The sequence below is a fragment of the Ursus maritimus genome, unplaced genomic scaffold (assembly GCF_017311325.1).
Source record: "Ursus maritimus isolate PB19 unplaced genomic scaffold, ASM1731132v1 scaffold_17, whole genome shotgun sequence".
Lineage (NCBI taxonomy): Eukaryota > Metazoa > Chordata > Mammalia > Carnivora > Ursidae > Ursus > Ursus maritimus.
Genome location: NW_024424119.1, coordinates 18,798,414 through 18,816,312, shown reverse-complemented (window position 1 = coordinate 18,816,312; position 17,899 = coordinate 18,798,414). Strand labels below are relative to the sequence as shown.

Genomic DNA, 17,899 nt, shown 5'->3' with positions numbered 1-17,899 from the left:
GGGGGGGGCGACGGCTCCGAGGCTGGGACCCGCGTCAGACCCCTGCCCGCGCCTCGGCTCAGGCCGGCTGCTCGCGCTCCCTTCTCGGGCGGGAACAAGAGTCCAGTCCCCAGCCCGGGCTCCGGGGCCTTGATTGTGAAAGCTCTATCAGTCAAATGCATCTCCCCGCGGGCCACAAGTGCGTCCCGGAGCCGTCCCGAATCGCGGGTGACTGCCGCGTGCGTGTCGGGCTGCGGGTGGCGGGAAGACAAACTTTTGCGAAAGTGCGCCTGGGCCGGAGCACCGCGCTCAGGGCGTGTGCGGAGGCTGGACGCGGGCTGCGCGGGGGAAGCCCGCTCCGCCGGCCCGCTCGCCCCGGGCTCTGGCGGAGCTTCGGGAGGGAGCGCGTGGGTGAAGGATGGACAAAACCCTGCTGACCCCTGGGGCCAACAACTGTCAAACATCTGGAATCCAGCCCCTCCCTTCCCAAGGAAGGTGAAAACCCCTCAACTTTCCTTTGATTGTCCTCCCTGCTTTGGGACCCCTCTCGGAATGGAAAAGGGCCGACCTCTGGTGCCTGGCAAGTGAGTACCGGAGACTCCCAAGCCCCTCAGGCTCCCCCTTCACCCACCTTCCTGACCACCTCCCAGATGTCCTCCCCGCAGGACCGCGCCACAGAGCCCGTGGGGATCGTGACGAATGGCCTTTTGTTTCTCCGCGTCTCCCCTATTGTTTGCCTTTGCAACATCTGGCGGGGCTGGCGGAGAGCAGGACGCCCCCCGGGTCCTCCCCGCACTCCCCCACCCCCCGCCAGCCTCACGGCCGGCTCCCGCCGGGGATCCCGACCAGGGAAGGCGAGGAGCCGGACCCCAGCGCGGCCGCCGCACCCAGGCCCTGCGGTTAGAGGGCGGAGGGAAAGTTGCTGCTTCCCCGCCTCCTCGGCTGCCTGTGGCCCGCGGCGCGTTTCTCAGATCTGATCCCAGACGCGCCGCGAAGGGCGCAGCCGGAGAGAGGTGCCGCTTTCCCGAGAGTGCAAGCGGCCTTCCGCCCTTCACCAGCGTGTCCTTGGGTGGTTCCAGTGGATTTAAATCTCCGCCCGAAGGCCTGTGGCTGGGCCGCTTCCAGGCCCGCGGAACGGGATCGGGGCACTTTTGGTAGGCAGAAAGCCTGGGTTCTGGGGTCTGCGAGTTTCCAAGGGCTGGAGTACAGGCGAGAATGGAGAAAGAAATAACCCAGGAAGCCTCAAGACTGTCTAGCAAGAGTGGTTAGGTGGCTCCCTCCAGACTGAACGTGGAATTTTGACTTGGGGTAGGGCTCCAAGTTTAAATCCCAGGTCCCCTGTCAGCATTTAGAAAAAGCAAACCGGAGGACACTGCACAGGCGCCGCCGGGGCAGTGTTCACGCTTCCAGGCCCTTGCCAACCAGTGTCTTGGAACTGATTCCGGGTTCCCCTTGGGGGTGCGCCTGTTAGATTCTACGTGACCCTGTTTCTGCGTCTTCCCTCACATATTAGATGCTTACACATCGTGCTTCTCCTTAGTGAGTGTAGGTGGTTAAGGAAGTAGGGCAAAAGCAAAGTAGCTACTCTGAGAAGGCAGGGTTCCCCCGCGGTGCCTGGTGCCCGGACGGTCGTTTTGTCTGTGAGGGGAGGCCAACCCTGTGCACCTGTTAGAACCTCGACATGCTCCGCTTTACTTATAGTGGTGTTGCCAGCTTTTTCTGATGGAGGCCCAATCATCCAAGGAAGCTCAGTTACACTCTTTTTACCCTCTACCTTTTGATCCTTTCCCCAAGCCTGAAGAGGGAGGAAGCAAGCTTCCATCGGAACACCCGTGACCTGGGTACCCACTCAAACATTTTAAGTGGGAGCTCTGCACAGTTCTAGGGGTTTTCCCTTTACCTGACTTAACAGAAATTTGACTTCCATTCAAGAAATAAATAAAGGCGACTACTAAGTCAGGAAGGTGCACACAGAGCACTTTCTCTGGCGATTTCTGGGTATTACCGGTGGCACCAGCAAAAGAAAAGCAGCAAAATCTTTGAAACACTGGAAGGCACTTTACAAACGTCTCATTATGAAAATGATGCCTAAGGAAGGATTCCTTTGAAATTCAGCAGCAGTAGCAGCAGGAGAGAAGCAACCAGGCAGACCTGGGTTGGTCAAGAAGTGCCCAAAGGCATCATTGACCAAGTGAGAGGGCAGTGTTTGTCCCAGTCTACCCCAGTAAGGAAAACAGGGTAATTGTAGTGGAAGATGAGCTTGTACAGTTTCTTTAATTTTAGAATTAACCTCCCCTCCCCCGAATCATTGTAGAAAAAATAGAAAACACAGAGAGGTAAAAATGAAGACAAAAGGAAGGGGGATTTTGTAAATGAGGCTCCAGTGAACGGTCTTATCCAGTGATTTCCTTGGATAAATTTCTGGAGCTTAGTATAGCTAGGTTGGAAGAGTTAATGCACTTTTTAGGATATTTAAGATTGCCATATTGCCCTATAGGAAAGTTGTGCCACTTTACTGGCTGTCTAACAATATACAAGAGAATTGTTTTTTCTGTATCCTGCAGCCCACTCACACTCTATATTATAATCACTCTTTTTCATTTCTGCCAGATGGATGGGAGGTATCCTCCTGTCTTCTTTTGTATTTCTTTAACCGCAAATGAGATTGAACATTTTTCCTGTTGTCTGTTAGTAGTTCTTCCTTTATGACGATGTCAGTTTATGTCCTTCACCTGTTTTTTTCAATGGGAACGTTCTCCTTTTTCTGACTAGAGGTGCTCTTAATAAAAGCATACTGTTCTGACTTCTGACTCTGCCCTTGTAATCGGACAATCTTTATTGACTTGAAGTGCCTATTCTCTTCCCTCTAGCATAGCAAACATTTGGCAAGACTGCAACCATAAATTGCTGAAATAACTGACATGATCTCAGTAGAGTTATTAGGGAGACTATGCAAAAGCATTATTAGAAAAAATCTTGGAAAATACCAAGTGTATACTTTCTGCTTAGTAGCGCAAATGCCCCAACACCTTTACAGTTTATGGTGCCCTTTTCCCCCCATTTAGAACAACTCCTGATGAGTTGTTTTTACTAAATGGATTTTACTAACTCATTTTATTTGCATTCCTTCCACTGATAACCAGTATAATCCAATCCAAACTTTTAATTTTTGCCTGAAATTTGCCTCAGTTTTATAAGACTCTCTGTTTGGCTTTACCATTTGAGTCCTGTACTTGAACGAACTTTGTACAGTTCAGGAGCTTGCTTTTGAAACAATATAGCAGGAGAAGTTCCCCAAGGGTGGAACCAGGTACATTCATGCATTTGTATTTGTGAGGCCACAAATCTTTATGTTAACTCTTGCTTGAAGGTACGGAATTCTGAAATGGGGAGAAGGGGAGAGAGGAAGAAAGAAATTAATTTCGGCTGGATGATGGATTAATACAGATGAAGGATCACACAAGAAAATTTAAGTAAATAATCTACATAATCTGGATACAAAATAATTTCTAGAAAGGTAAACTATATTAAGGTGTCATATATTATTATAACTAGTTTATTTAACAGAAAGGGGTCTTCTAATTGGGAAAATCCAATGTGAAAATCAATGTGAAATATGACTGCAGGTACTTCATTTTAGGCATTTAAAAAAATACAGAAAAACAATGCAAGGCAGATATTATACTTTTCTGCCGCATTTTCCATGCCCTTGAAATCAGATAGTAGCAGTACGGATGAACTGTGTTTTCTACATTAGAGTCATTGGCTCTCAAAGGTTGAATGAGAACTTAATGGCCATCGAATTCAACCGTCTGATATCACTGAGTATCTTCATTCTCTTAAAAAAAATAGAATGCCATCCTACAGACTGTATCATTTCAAACAAACCAAACTGAGAAGCAAATAGGACAGAAATTTCTCCTCCTTCTTCTTCTTCTTCTTCTTCTTCTTCTTCTTCTTCTTTCTTTCTTTCTTTCTTTCTTTCTTTATTTATTTATTTATTTTGAGGGAAGGGGGAGAAAGGGAGGGTTTTAACTGTATGAAAGTTTGTATAAGCTCCTTTAACATGCTCAGCTTTATAGAATAAACAGCCTTGGCAGCATGACAGTTAAATCACTGAGGTGTTACATTTTGCAACATTCTCTCATTCATATCCTCTACCATTGGCTGGGTAAAGTTCAAAGGTCCTTGAGCAAAGCAAGTACAAAATAACAAAAGGAAAGAGGAAGAAAAGAGTAGAACATGGAGAGGATCTTATTCCCTTAAAACGAACTTCAGAATTTCTAACAAGACTATTGGTACCCAGGGGATGGTTGGCATCACCTCTTAGAAAGGTGGATATAGCTGATGTCTCAAGGCCAACTTTTTTTTTTTTTTAAGATTTTATTTATTTATTTGACAGAGAGAGAGACAGCCAGCAAGAGAGGGAACACAAGCAGGGGGAGTGGGAGAGGAAGAAGCAGGCTTCCCAGTGGAGCAGGGAGCCCGATGTGGGGCTCGATCCCAGAACCCTGGGATCACATCCTGAGCCGAAGGCAGACACTTAACAACTGATCAAGGTCAACTTTAGAGAGAGTAAATATTACCTAAATCACTGCCACTCCAACGGTGGGCAGGCTTATAGGATTGCCCAATAATTCTTAAAAAGAAGATGAAGGAGATGTTGGAGAGAAAAGGAATTTTAATTCTCAAAAAAATACCTTATTTCTTCCTGAGCAGTGCTGCAAATTTCTGAAAGTAGTAGAAACACCTTCTGATTTCCACTCGGATGATTTCCCAGGCACAATGACTGTATTTTTTTTCTTTCAGAAAGTTGTCTATCCTATTGAAATATCTCCTCAGTTCTAGGTTGCTCAGCTGGGGGACCAGAGCTCCTGACCAGTTCATCCCATCCTCTTCCAACTCTTTCGAGTCTTCCTTTTCTTTCTCCTCTTCCTCCAAGCATTGTTCCAAGTACTGCAACTGCTGGTCGAGTCCAATTTGGATTTGTTTCAGGTAGTCCTTTTCCCAAGTGGATGTGAAGGTGTACTGACTGAAGATGTTGAAGGCCTGTATGGACATTTCATAGAAGGCCTCCTTGATGTACCTTTTGGCAGGCTGGGTGTGTGATAGGATCTCTTGGGGCAACTCAAAAGCTTTGGTTTCCCTGAGGCACTCTACAGGAAAGGAACTGCTCGTACTGCTCAGAAGTCTCAGATTTTGCCAGGTGACTTTCCTCAGGTGAAAATGCAGCAAGTTACAGTCCAGAGAGAGGATGCCAGTGACGAGCAGACCCACAAGGCATGCAGACTGCAAACACTTCCGAATCACATCAGGCTTAGTGCTCATTTTTCCCCCCCAAGCTAAAAATCCACCAGACTCAAGGTTGACAGTGATGTTTTAGGTCTTAAGTATTCCTTCGCGTGCCTTTTATACACCTGAGTAATCTTCAGTGGGGAGGAGTTTTCTCATTCCTCATTTTATGTTTCTCAGGGTTTCGGCCCCTTTCCTTTGCCTCTGAGATTTGTTTTGACTTTGGGTGACTAGCCTGACTTTGGAAACGCTAATCTTTTTCTTTAAAGTGAGCAAACCATTACCATTGCATTACCTGAGTTGTCTGGATGACCCATCCCAGTACTATAGGATTGTCATAACAAGATTGATGCAGAGTATTTCAGGAAGAACTGAAAGTTCTGACTCTATACATGCACTCATCCAACACTATTACACAAGAGAGCGATCCGTTAAAGAATTTTTTTTTTCTTGTATCTGGCCATGTAGCCAAACCTCTTCTCTCATTGAGTTAATCATAGACATTGGCCAAATGACTTTAATTATTTGATTGCAAGGCCACCAGAACATAACATAGCTTAGGTTTCTCTAATCTTGTTAAATTAAGCTTCTCTATTTGGATATTTTCTCTTTTTATTTTATTTTCCTGGGTCTCAAGATGAAAAACAGAGTTGGTCGATTGAGCATGGCACTTACTGTAAGCTTGCTTGTTTTCTGTTGTCATTAGAAAATGTTGATACCCTCCAACCATGCTTTCCTTTAGTTAAACCCAAACTAACGCTTCCATGGCTGCCTAACATTTCACACGCCTCTGATACCTGTCATAGAAATACTTACTACCTATATTACTCTATGCGTGCACTCTCTAAATTCTGATTTCGCAGATTTTATGAGGTGACTAACCTGGAAAAATGATTTGGAAAATGGGCCCTTTAATATTTTATAACTATAACATTATAAGTTGACACAACCTCTCTAGAGAGCAAAATGATGATATGTATCAAAAGTCTTAAAAATGTGCATGGTCTTTGACTCAGCAGTTCTTCCTCTAGGAATTTAAACCCAAGAAATAATGATGGACATCTTTAACAACTTAGCTGTCAGGAAGTTTATCACAGAAAAAAACGGAAAACAATTTAAATGTTCAGTAGTAGGTAGGTGGTTAAGTAATTCATCAGTAGAAAATTTCTATGTGAGCACTAAGTCTTAGGTTGTGGGAGTATGTTTGGTCACTTGGATAAATTCACTTTGTAGTTTCAAACCAAGCTTACAGGGGTAGTGTATAGAGTCTGATAGTATATTTGTGAAATACCTACATGTGCACATATGTACAGAAAGAAATCTAGAAGTATACATGCTACCAATATTTTCTCTGACTAGAAAAATATGCATTTGCAATGTGACCAATATATACTACTTTATTTACTTACACATTTCCATCCTAGGATACTTTCAAAAGAAATGTGAATTTACCCCAAGACTCAGTTCCCATTCCATAGAATAACATAGGGTATGTGGGCATTCAGTGTACCATTTTTACAACTTTTCAATAAAAATATATAAGTCTATATATACATATATTTATGATTAAACATACACACAGAGTCTATAAAGTACAAAGACCATACCTGCTTATATGGCTCACATAACTTCTTCCATCTAAAACTTGTTACCTTGTCCTAGGCAGAATTGCTTGTCCCTCTTTTGGGCTTTTAAATGCTTTGTCCCCCTTCATTATGGCTTTTCTAAAGTGCATAATTGTGTAAGTGTTGATTTCCCAACTTTGTATACTTCTCCCTCCCCTACCCACTTAGAATGCTTAGACTACTTTGCACTTATCTGAGACAGTTCAACCTTACTAACCGAACTAAGAGCTTTTTCAATTGAATTACTATGCTAAGAGCTTCTGTTCATAGGTGATGGAGGTCCCTCTTGAAGGTCCCTCTATTTTCTGCCATGTACAGTTTTGCCATTTTATCCTGCTCACCCCAAATTTCCTCCCTGTATAGTCATTCCATATCACATCCTCGTTTATTCAGAACTGTATTTTTAGCAAGTACCACATGCCAATCACTGGGCGGGTCTTGAGGATGGAGGAGTAAGGTGTAATCCATGATCTCAAGGAGTCCATGACTGACAAAGCAGGCACACTCTGAGTGTTTTAGGTAGCTGGAGTAATTCATAGGTCTTCCCTATAGCACGGAGCTCATCCCCATGTGGTGTAAATGTTAATTGATGCTGATGGTGACAAGATTCATGACCAAGAAAAAAGATGATTGACATGTATACCTTACTGTCTTCCACTGTTAGCTGTTTAAAAGTTCTTATCTATGCCTGATTTTGCAAATAAAAATACAGAACACCCATGCAATATTTGGGAACTACCCATACTAAAAATATCACTCATCGTTTACCCCAAATTCAAGTTTAGCTGGGTGTCTTGTTATTTTACCTGGTAACCCTATCCACCATGCAAACTCCCACTGACCTCTTAGAGTAGAGCTCAGACAAGAAACCCTTCACAGGAAACCATTCCTCTGCTAGCTGTTCACCTCATGCAGAAGTGCATTCAGTTGCATAACACTGTGCTGGCTTGTGCATTTCCCTAAAAACTTGTGCACAGCATGCTCCCAAGGAGCACCTGTCATACTAAAAATAGTACATGTGCACGCACATGTACACACACACACACACACACACACACACTGCTCTGATCAGAAACGTTATTAGATGATCAGTCATTGGTCTTGCCCCTGTTCTGTAAAAGCCATGCTATATGAGTATATCTCAAAATATCAGGAAAATTGAAAAGAATGACAGTGTAAGGAAGTGTTTTTATCCCGCAGTTTGTCTGTTACAACTGCTCCATCTGTCTTTACAGTCTGGGTGCTGCCATAGCTAATGATATTTCCATGATAGCTGCTCTTATTTCTCTAGCATGTCTTGAGATCATTTGTAGTGGTCAGGCTTTCCTCAGAGGGAAAGCTGATTAGCAGGGGCTGCCTTGTTGTTGACAGAACTATGTAAAGTCCATATGGATTACAAGGTGAACAATAACGGGCAAGACAAAATTTGTTGGACAAAATGGCGATGAGACATTTCAGTCTAGACAGGATTGCTGTGATTCAGCTCAGGAGCATCTCGTATTCTCTGGTAGGATTTATTGCTCTCCATGAAAAGGCAAGTTTCAAACCAAGGTGAGTGTAACATGTTGATCATCCGTGTTACTCAGTGCATGAAAGTAGGTTGTTCCATTTGTGGGGTCAGAAGGTGATTGAGCCCAGTAGGGAGCTCTGAGATGGGGAGCCGTGCATCCCTCCCTGGCGGTGCCTTCCCCGGGGTTTGCAGACCGTGGTCACCACAAAGCTGCGTGCAGCTGTTTTAGCTCCAGACCAGCCCTGAAGCTCTAACTTGGTGTTTTGCTCATTCTCCCTGCCTCCCGCATTGGGGTCAGCCTCTCTCATGGTCTTCTAGTCCTCTTCTTGGCTGTTCTTTTACTGGTGTACCTGATGTAGAAATTGATAATGACTACATAAGTAATACATGGAAATGTCTTTATAGTAAACATTTAAACATTTTAGATAAAGGGAAAGCTCTGCTTGCCAGCTCCGCCTCATGCCACACCACTGTCCTCCCTGAGATAACTGGTGATTAGTTTGATATGTGTCCTTGTTTGATACCAGTCTCCCCACAAAACATGAAGTTCTGTGAGCACAGTGCAACAACTGGCTTGCTTGCTGTCCTCTCTGGAATGTCCAGCAAGACCCCCAGTGATCGAGAGAGACCCAGATCACCTCCTTGGATGATATGTGGCCCAGTAGTGGGGAGATTTGTGTCTACTTTTGCAAATTGCCAAACCAACGTTATAAAAGTTGTGATATGCTTTAAAGTTTAATCCTGTGAGTGTATCTCTGACTGTATGATATCATTTGCATATGATCTAAACAATCTACACTGCAAACATTTCGTGAATATGAGGCCCAGGATAAATGGCTCACTAGACCCGGATCAGACAGATCCAGGTGCCTTGGCACAAAGCACCTGGCATAAAGTAGGTGCTTAGTAATTATTTGTTGGATGACTGAAAGAATGAAACTAGGTCTCGATGACAGGGAAATTGTTTGGTGGTTTAGTTCTTTTGGGGTAGGGATATGGAGAGGACAAAGTCGGGCATTGGGGAAATTGACAAGTTCACAGAATGGTGGGTAGGAGCTCAACCACCACTGCTTTCTCTTTGCGATGCCCATGGCTGGTTAGGTCATGAGCACAGCCATACCTCTACTGTAGTGGTATCACATAGTTTTGTGCTGTTTGGGTGACTCACATATCTAACTGTCCAGACAGAGTTTTGTATCCATGGAATCTCTCACATGAAGACACTAAATATTTGTTGAATAAAAACTGCCATGTGATTTCTTATGGTTCTCAAGTTTGCTGTGCAAGCAAAACTGCTGAGAGGTTCCAAGACCATTCCTTCCTCCTCCTTCCCCCAGCATCGCCACTTCCCTATTATATTAGATGCTCCCAGTAGCTTTGTTTTGTTTTTAATCATATCACTTTTAAGGAGGCTCTTTGGACAGACTTACCCTTGGTTCTTTTTTATAGGTCAGCTTCAGATGATGCACGTAGGAACTTGGGCACAGAAATAATTTTAGCTTTTAGAAAATGATCCCTGGCAAAAGGACATTTACCATGTGAAATTTAAGCAAATACATATCCATCACCAGTAAAACATACCCTCAGTTTTGGGATTACCAGAACAGATTCCACCTGTATCTTTGTTTCTCTTGGTCTGTTCGAACCCTAATGGGGCTTTCACTTTACTCACTGAGTAAATGTGGATTTCTTCCCAGAACACATCCAAGAGTGCCCATAGTCGGGGAAGAAACAGCAAGAGTGGAATGAGTGATGGACAGACATGTCCTCTTGTCTGGGATAAATATTTATTTATTTAAAAGATTTATTTATTTGAGAGAGAGAGAGAGAATGAGTGAGCAGAGGGGAGAGAAAGAATCCTTAAGCAGAATTCCTCCTGAGCGTGGAGCCTGATGTGGGGCTTAACGTGGGGCTCGACATGGGACTCAATCCCAGGACCCTGAAACCATGACCTGAGCTGAAATCCAAAATCAGGTGATTAACTGACTGAGCCACCCAGCATCCCTATCTTGGATAAATATTTAAAAGTGGTTACCATTGCAGAGAGGACAGGGTCTTCTTTTAATTACTGTCAGCTTACATGAAGTCATAGGTTTCCTGACATTTATGAATAACAAAGAAAGTCATTATTATGGGAAAATTTAAGTGGACTTTTCTTAGACTGACGGAAGACTCACAGGCCCCAAATTTTAGGATTTCTTTAGGGTCTGAGCAATGCTTGGGTTTGGGGGTAGTGTCTAGGAATAATCTATTGGATCCAGGGGGAGTGGGGAAGGGTCTCTTCTTGCCAAGACCCCTGCCTCTTGGTAGTCTGTGAAGTGCAGAATCTAAATCATAGAATGTAGGGTTAGATGGACTCTTAGAGATTGGGACCAGAGGGGTGAATTGACTTGCCCAAGGTCACAGTGCTACTTAGGGCCAAAATCAGGCTGACATACAGGTCCTCGGACCTCATTGCCATCAATGTAAGCCTTTCACCAGCATGCAGAGAACTCTCTGCTCTCTGCCTCCACTGAGAGGAGCAGCCCACCTGCAGTCAAAGGAAAGGGGATTGTGGAGGCTGGAGGCTGTCACTGTCTTGAGGCTGGGAAGGGAGAACCAGAACTGAAGCTCTTTCTGGTACTTCACAGGGGCTTCTCAGCTCTGTGAGAAAGGCGATAGCAAAGGAGGAAACCCTGAGTTAAGTCTGCTATCCCTAGTATTTCTCAAGGTTTTTTAGAATTCTGTAGATAAAGACTGGTTTCCCAGATTCCTGGGTCAGTTCAGGCCTGGAGAAGTGGCTAGGAATGAGTTTTCTGAGAGATTCCCCCATGTCTGAAATTAATGTGTTTATGTATTCATTACTTATATATCCAGTGTTTAACACATAGCATATGTTCAATAAATATTTATTGAACAAATAGGTGTATGTTTCACTATTTTACCTTGTGACTTAATTTTAATTTAAATTGAATTTCAGATCAGTTCAGCAACCTCTTCGTAGAACTGTATAGCTTTGAGCAAGTCACTTAAACTTTCTGTACTTCATCTGTAAATAGGGATAATGAGAAAGAACCTCATCAGCTGGTTGTGGAGATAGAAATTGCTGAGAATGGTGCCTGGTACATAGTAAGTGGTCAATAAATGATACACACCATCATCATTGTTGTCGTCATCGTTGTCATCTGTTGCCTACAGTGTTAGACGCAATGACAAATTCTAAGAATACACGTGCAGAAAAGCCAGATGTAGTACCTGTCCTTGCAGAGGTTCCTGGAGGCAGTGATACCCGGGGTGAATCTTGAAAGGCGGGAACTGATAGAAGTTTGAATTAGGACAGTGATAGTGGGTATGGAAGGGAATTAGCTAGGAGGTAAGATTGGCAAGTGTTGGTAAATGATTGAGCATGGGAGGGTGAGGAAGTGGAACTAGACCAGGAAAAAGCCCAGTCTTCTAACTCGGTATATGGTTGTGCCATCAACTAAGAGGTAGCATATGAGAGGAAGACCATGCTTAGGGGAGCAACGGGTGCGTTTTGTTATGACGAGTTGCTCGGAGTTGTCTATGGGATAGCCAAGTGGAGATGTTCATTCAGCAGTTGGACGTGTGGGACTAAATGAGGACAGGAGACCAATCGAGATGGGAGAGATAGATTTGAAATTATTAGCGGAAACCGTAGGTGATAATTTAAAACCATAAGAATCAGTTGGTTTATCTAAGGAGAACATGTAAGGTAGGAAGTGAGTGTGAGTGAGTATCAGAACCCTAAGCATCACCTGTGTGTAAAGAGTGGGTAGTGGAAGAGGAAACGCACAAGGATGGTCACGGGGGTGTAAGGAGAATGAAGATGGAGTATTTTGACTCTTTATCTGTCTCTGCCTCTTTGTCCAGATGACGCCTCATAATCCTTCTCAATACAGCACTCTCAGACAGCCATTCCCAATTAAATTATTTGCCATTATTGATCTAGACCTAATCCCATGTTATAGATGAGCTATTTGAAGGTCAGAGAGGGGAATTAATTCATTTAAGCCTAAGGTCAAAGTCTTTGTGCTCTTCTAGCAGATGCCTTCCATGAAATGCATCTTGTTGCCAGGTATGTATCTGTGAGATCTTGGCAGATGTCAGCTGGATTGAAGTATGGTTATTTCACTTCTACCATTTAGAGCTATAGGAGTTGGGTATATTGGTTTCCTATGACTGCCCTAGCAAATTTCCACAAACAGCATGGCTTAAAATAAGAAATTTATTCTCTCACAGTTCTGGAATCTAGAAGTCCAATATCAAAGTGTCATCATGGCCATTTCCCCTCCAAACCTTCTAGGGAAGAGTCGTCTTTTGCCACTTCCAGTGACTGCTGGTAATTCTTGTGTTCTTGGCTTGTTAGGTTCATCACTCTGGTGTCTGCCTGCACAGTCACATGACATCGTCCATGTATCTGTGTCCCTGTGTCTTCCAGACGTTGCCTTTAGGTATTTTTGGTAGCAGTCTGCATAGTTGTTATTAATAACAGAAGACGCTATTTATTTTCAGGTTACTAAGTATTGACTGTTCATATAAATTATCATTATTTCTCATATCCATAGTACAATGCAAATGTTATTACCCTTAATTTAAAGAGGAGGAAATGGAAGCTTGGAAATATTAAGGGACCTGCCTGAGATCACATAGCTAGAAACCTACAGAATCAGGATTCAAGCCCACGTTTCTCTGAGGCCATATTGTGTTTTTACAGGATCTAGGGTTGTAACAGGTTTGGAATAAAATCCACTGTGTGTATCTATGCATTAATAGCCTATTTCATTCCCAAAAGGATTTGAAGCAGCTTATAAATATATACAATACAAGGGAATACAAAGTATTTAAATAAATCAGAGTTGAGGGAAAACATGTGTAAAAAAGCAAGATAAAGTCAGTGGTACGGTTGGAACATAAGAATGCATGTCATAATGTCCAGTGTCATTATTGAAGAGGGTTGCAAATCTGTCCCTGGGCTTTCTAGAAGCAAAGAGGAAATGTGATCTGTTAAAGTAATCACAGTGTCCAAAAGATAAAACAAACCATCAGCAAAGCTAAATCCTTAGTAGAAACAAAGCTTTTCTTGGTACTAAGTCCTGGGAGGCATTTCTCCTGTGAGCCTTCAAGAAGAGAGTACTGTGGAATTTCCTGGGTAAAGACCCCAGCAACTGCCTTACAAGAGAGACTACCACCACATGCGTTGTGGGGGTGATTCTTGTAACCTCCCTCTGTGCAGGCAGATGTCACATGGCTCCTGTGCTGTTCCTTGGCAGGCGTCCTGTGGGGGCTTCTTGAGTTTTCTCATGTTGAGTTACCGAGTGGAGTTCTTTAGTTCAGCTGGACTGGGATAGCATGTCTTCACCATGGCTCAAAGTGGGGAAAAGTGTGTTCACTTGAGAATGTTGGCATTTTCAGGGACATTCAGTGTGGAGAGACTGCCCTGACATTTCCAGAGGCCCTGCCCAGATCCAATTCTGCATTTCCTATTATATGTTCAGAGGAACGTCTGGGAAACCTATTTGTAGGCACAGCTCTCCTCCAGTTAGTCAGAACTGGGAAAACAAGCTATTCTGTCAGAGTGACCCAGTGCCATAAACCAAAGTGAAGTGTGTACTGGATTTCCATATAGTCGTCAGCTTGGTTTGCTGTACTCTAACGGTGATGGTCTAGATATGGGAATCCAGGAAGTGGCTCGTAGTTTTACTCTGCGTTGAGGTGACTTGTTTCTCCTGAAAAAGCTTCTTCAGAAGTTGGATAGCTTATAATTCACACTTGATCTTAGCCAAAAGGCCGAGAAGCGATGGATAGCTTATAATTCAAAGCAACGATAGCCTTGTGTGATACCACGGATAATGAAATATTAGGACATATCTTTTTGAGATGATCAGTTTTGGAAACCTGGGTATTTTTCATTTAACAATAAGACTCACTGTGTGGAAAAGGCCAAATGAAATTGGGATTGCTTTATAACCATGCCTGCCAGGACAGGATAGTAACACTTATCTACAAATGTGATAATACAGATTCTCATGGATGGTCCATGGGACAAAGAATGCTGGAATTATCTATTGCCTATATTGTCCATCCATTCATCCACCCATCTCTGAAGATATGATGCCTGAAACAAGGTAATAAAAAAGAAAAAAGAAAAGTTCATGTCCTCATAGAGTGTCTAGATTTCCAGACAATAGAGAATAAAATTATAGGGTGTTGTAAGTGCTATGAAAGAAATAAACATGACAAGAGGGTAATTGGGGATGTGATGGCTGAACTGAGACTTGAAGGATGAAGAAAAGTCAACCATGTAAAGAGCTGGAGGGAGAGCATTTCAGGCAGAGAGAACTGGAAGTTCTAAAGCCCTGATGGAAAAGAACTGGGGATATTCAAGGAACACAAAGGAAGTTAGTTGGGTTGGAGTGAAGGGAATGGGGAGATTGGTACTAGGATAGGTTGGGATGGGGCAGGGCATGGCAGGCCATGAGGAAGTTCCAATTCTGTCCTAAGACCAGTGAAGACACATGAAAGAATTTTAAGCCAGAGAATGGTGTGATATGACTTGTGCTTTAGAGAGATTGCTTTGGGCACTCCTTGGGGGGAACATTCAGAGAAGGGGCAAGAGTGGAAGCAAGGAACCCAGGCTGAGAGTAGATATTTCAGTATGCCAGGTAAGAGCTGTGGTGGCCTAGATAAAAGTGAGAGCAGTGGAGATGGAGAGAAGACTGATTGGAGAGATGTTTTTAAGTTATTTGGGATGCATTGGGGCCCAGGTGAACAGCTGTGATCACCAAAGGCAGTTTTCCAGAAGCACCATTGATTATCCATCTACTCAAAAGGTCTTTACTGCATTAACCGGACAGTTTTTTGAGAACCAGTAAGTAATCTTATTTGGCATTACATGTTTAACTGATGGCCTTAAACTAGGTTAGGTCCCTTATACTTTGGACAACAAAATAAATAATTTACTTAATTGGACTTTGGTTGTGGTTGAAGCTTATATTTCTCAGGTTTCGCTTGAGACTTAAATTTCTGAGAGTGTCTCCTGATGTATTTCCTATGTGTACACAGGACAAATAGATATTACTGTACATTTTAACATTTAAATAAAATAATGTGTTTTATGATCAGTTTAAACTATGGATTACTATCAATGGTCAAATATAATCACACAATTCTGAAGTTAAGAAAGTGATCCTAATCTGTCATTTACTCAATATAGATGAGAGCCTGTAGCTCACAACTTCAATTCTCACCAATTTGGTTTTGGTTTTTTTTTTTTTTAAGTCTCAGAAATGTCTATTTGCATGAATGCTGTAGCACAAACTACCCTCCTTTTAAACACTGGTGCTTAATAGGCTGAATCAAGATGTTCTTAACACTGAAATCAAGCAATAGTAGGCTTTTCTTGTGTCACAGAAAAATTAAATCAATTAAGTGAATATTCTACATTTCAAGGCGTTCAACAACATTTTTCTTAAACTTTTGGCACCTTCGATGGTTTATCTGGAGTAGAACTTAGTCTACAAGATATCCTAGTTCTACATTATTTGCTTATTTTATAAGCTAGTGTCTGATTTGGCATACAATGATTAGAGTTGCTATTTTACAAATAATCTTTGAGTATTTCATAATTTTGCAAAAATGTCAAGACCTCCAGATGCTAGCTATTCTAACAAACACATCCAAGAAAGTAGAACGGATCAAACAGGATAGAAGCATTTCTTACCTATGTAAAGTTTACGCAGAGGTACTTGAGCTGTGGTTGGCCTTTTTCCAAGCAGTGGTCATGGACACAGAAACCTGTGTCTTGTGGCTCTGCCGTCGTCCATGTGGCTTTCAAGGTTTCAGAGCTTATCTTCATCAAGCTGGGGCAGAATGGCAAGAGCTGGCGGGGTGTGCAGGAGATCCTTATACGAGCCAGGCTTGGACGGCCACACATCTCCTCCAGCCATATCCTGTTGGTGGGAACTTGGCCATATAGTCATAGTCACAGCTAAGTGCAAGCGATGCCGGGGAATGTAGCCTAGCTATGTGCCCAGGATGAGGAGGGAATAGTGCGATAAACAGCTAGCCCATCTCTGCCATGCTCTTGATCTAGTAGGAGAAACAGTCTAGAAGTTGAAATGTGTGGGCATGGTATGAGTTGGCTTAGGGGTTGGGCTGGCACATTGGAACACTTTGTAGACACTCAATAAAGATTTTCTAAAATCCCTAAGCAGCTTATTAATGAGGTGATTTTCTTTTTTTACTGAACAGCAGCAGCAGAAGTACTTTTGAGATAAAAGATTTGGGTGTTTTTTTTTTTTTCAAAATTATTCAAACGAGAAATTATTAATTTGGGGGCTTTTAAAAAATCATGTTTTCCTTATAAGAAATACATTTTGATAGAAAGATACTGTCATTAACTTTCTTTAGAAAACAGAACCCATATAGCACTTACCTCCCCATGGGGACCAACATGTAGAAGAAGGTCCTCAGGGTCATGGCTGGGCATCAACCATGCGTCAAGCACAATGTTACTAAGTTTGCAGATAGCATTTCACTTTATCACCAAAAGAATCTGCAGGATTTCATTTTACGGTTTTTCTTAAAGTTATTTTTTATTTGTATAATTGAAGGTAATCTATTATTTAGGTGAAAATAAGTCTTGAGTATATCATGTTCTAGATGAATGATTTCTAAGAATCACTTCAGTGGTGAAAGGAGATGATCATTTCTAAATGCTGGATGGGTACCACATGACTTTGTCACTGGTCATTATTCAAAATATATTTGTTGAGTGCCTACTGTGTGTCAGACACTTTCCAGAAGCTGGCGCTTCCTCTGGCTCACAGATCCTTTCAGCCTTGGCCTCACCAGTAGATCCGAGGGGACTCGGCAGAACAGCCGTGGTAGCTGATAAAACAAAGCGCCAGGGGACAAACCATCCAGTGTCATCCCCTGTACTGAATGCCATTGTGTAGCCGCTTCCTGAAACAATGGAGAAATCAACTGAGACCTGGAAACTCTCCATCAAAACACAGTTTGTTTTGTTTGTTTGTTTGTTTGTTTTGCCAGTCCCAGTCGCTGTAAGCTGACTTACTCTAAACCAGTTTATATTTACAGAGCCCGTGTTGTAAGCGGCATGCTAAGGAATGCAAAGTGGATTAAGAGATGCCCAGTGAGGAGAAATTAAGCTCTGTGCAGAATATGACAAGTAACAAGACTGGGATGATGAATAAATGCTCTGTGAATTTGCAGATATACAAAGGACCCCTTTGGCTAGAAAGATAACAGGGAGAAGGAGGCAGTGAAGTCTAAATAGAAGATACTCTTGGGTCCCAGTTCTACCTCTTACTAGCTGTGTGACTGTGGGGAGTGTCTTATCTCGTGGAAATCTCCCTTTCTTTTTTTTTTTTTAAAGATTTTTTATTTATTCATTTGACAGAGATAGAGACAGCCAGCAAGAGAGGGAACACAGGCAGGGGGAGTGGGAGAGGAAGAAGCAGGCTCCCAGTGG

At 42.9% G+C, this 17,899-nt stretch overlaps 2 protein-coding genes across 3 annotated transcripts in view; one reads left to right on the top strand and one right to left on the bottom strand.

Annotated features, from left to right (window-relative positions):
• Positions 1-17,899, top strand: part of MOB3B (MOB kinase activator 3B) — a 209,217-nt gene that overhangs the window by 285 nt on the left and 191,033 nt on the right. The gene's annotated exons all lie outside the window — the stretch shown is intronic.
• Positions 4,465-5,591, bottom strand: IFNK (interferon kappa). Its single transcript, XM_008695086.2, has one exon. It carries the CDS (start codon positions 5,305-5,307, stop codon positions 4,681-4,683), a length of 627 nt encoding a protein of 208 aa, XP_008693308.1. The 5' UTR covers positions 5,308-5,591; the 3' UTR covers positions 4,465-4,680.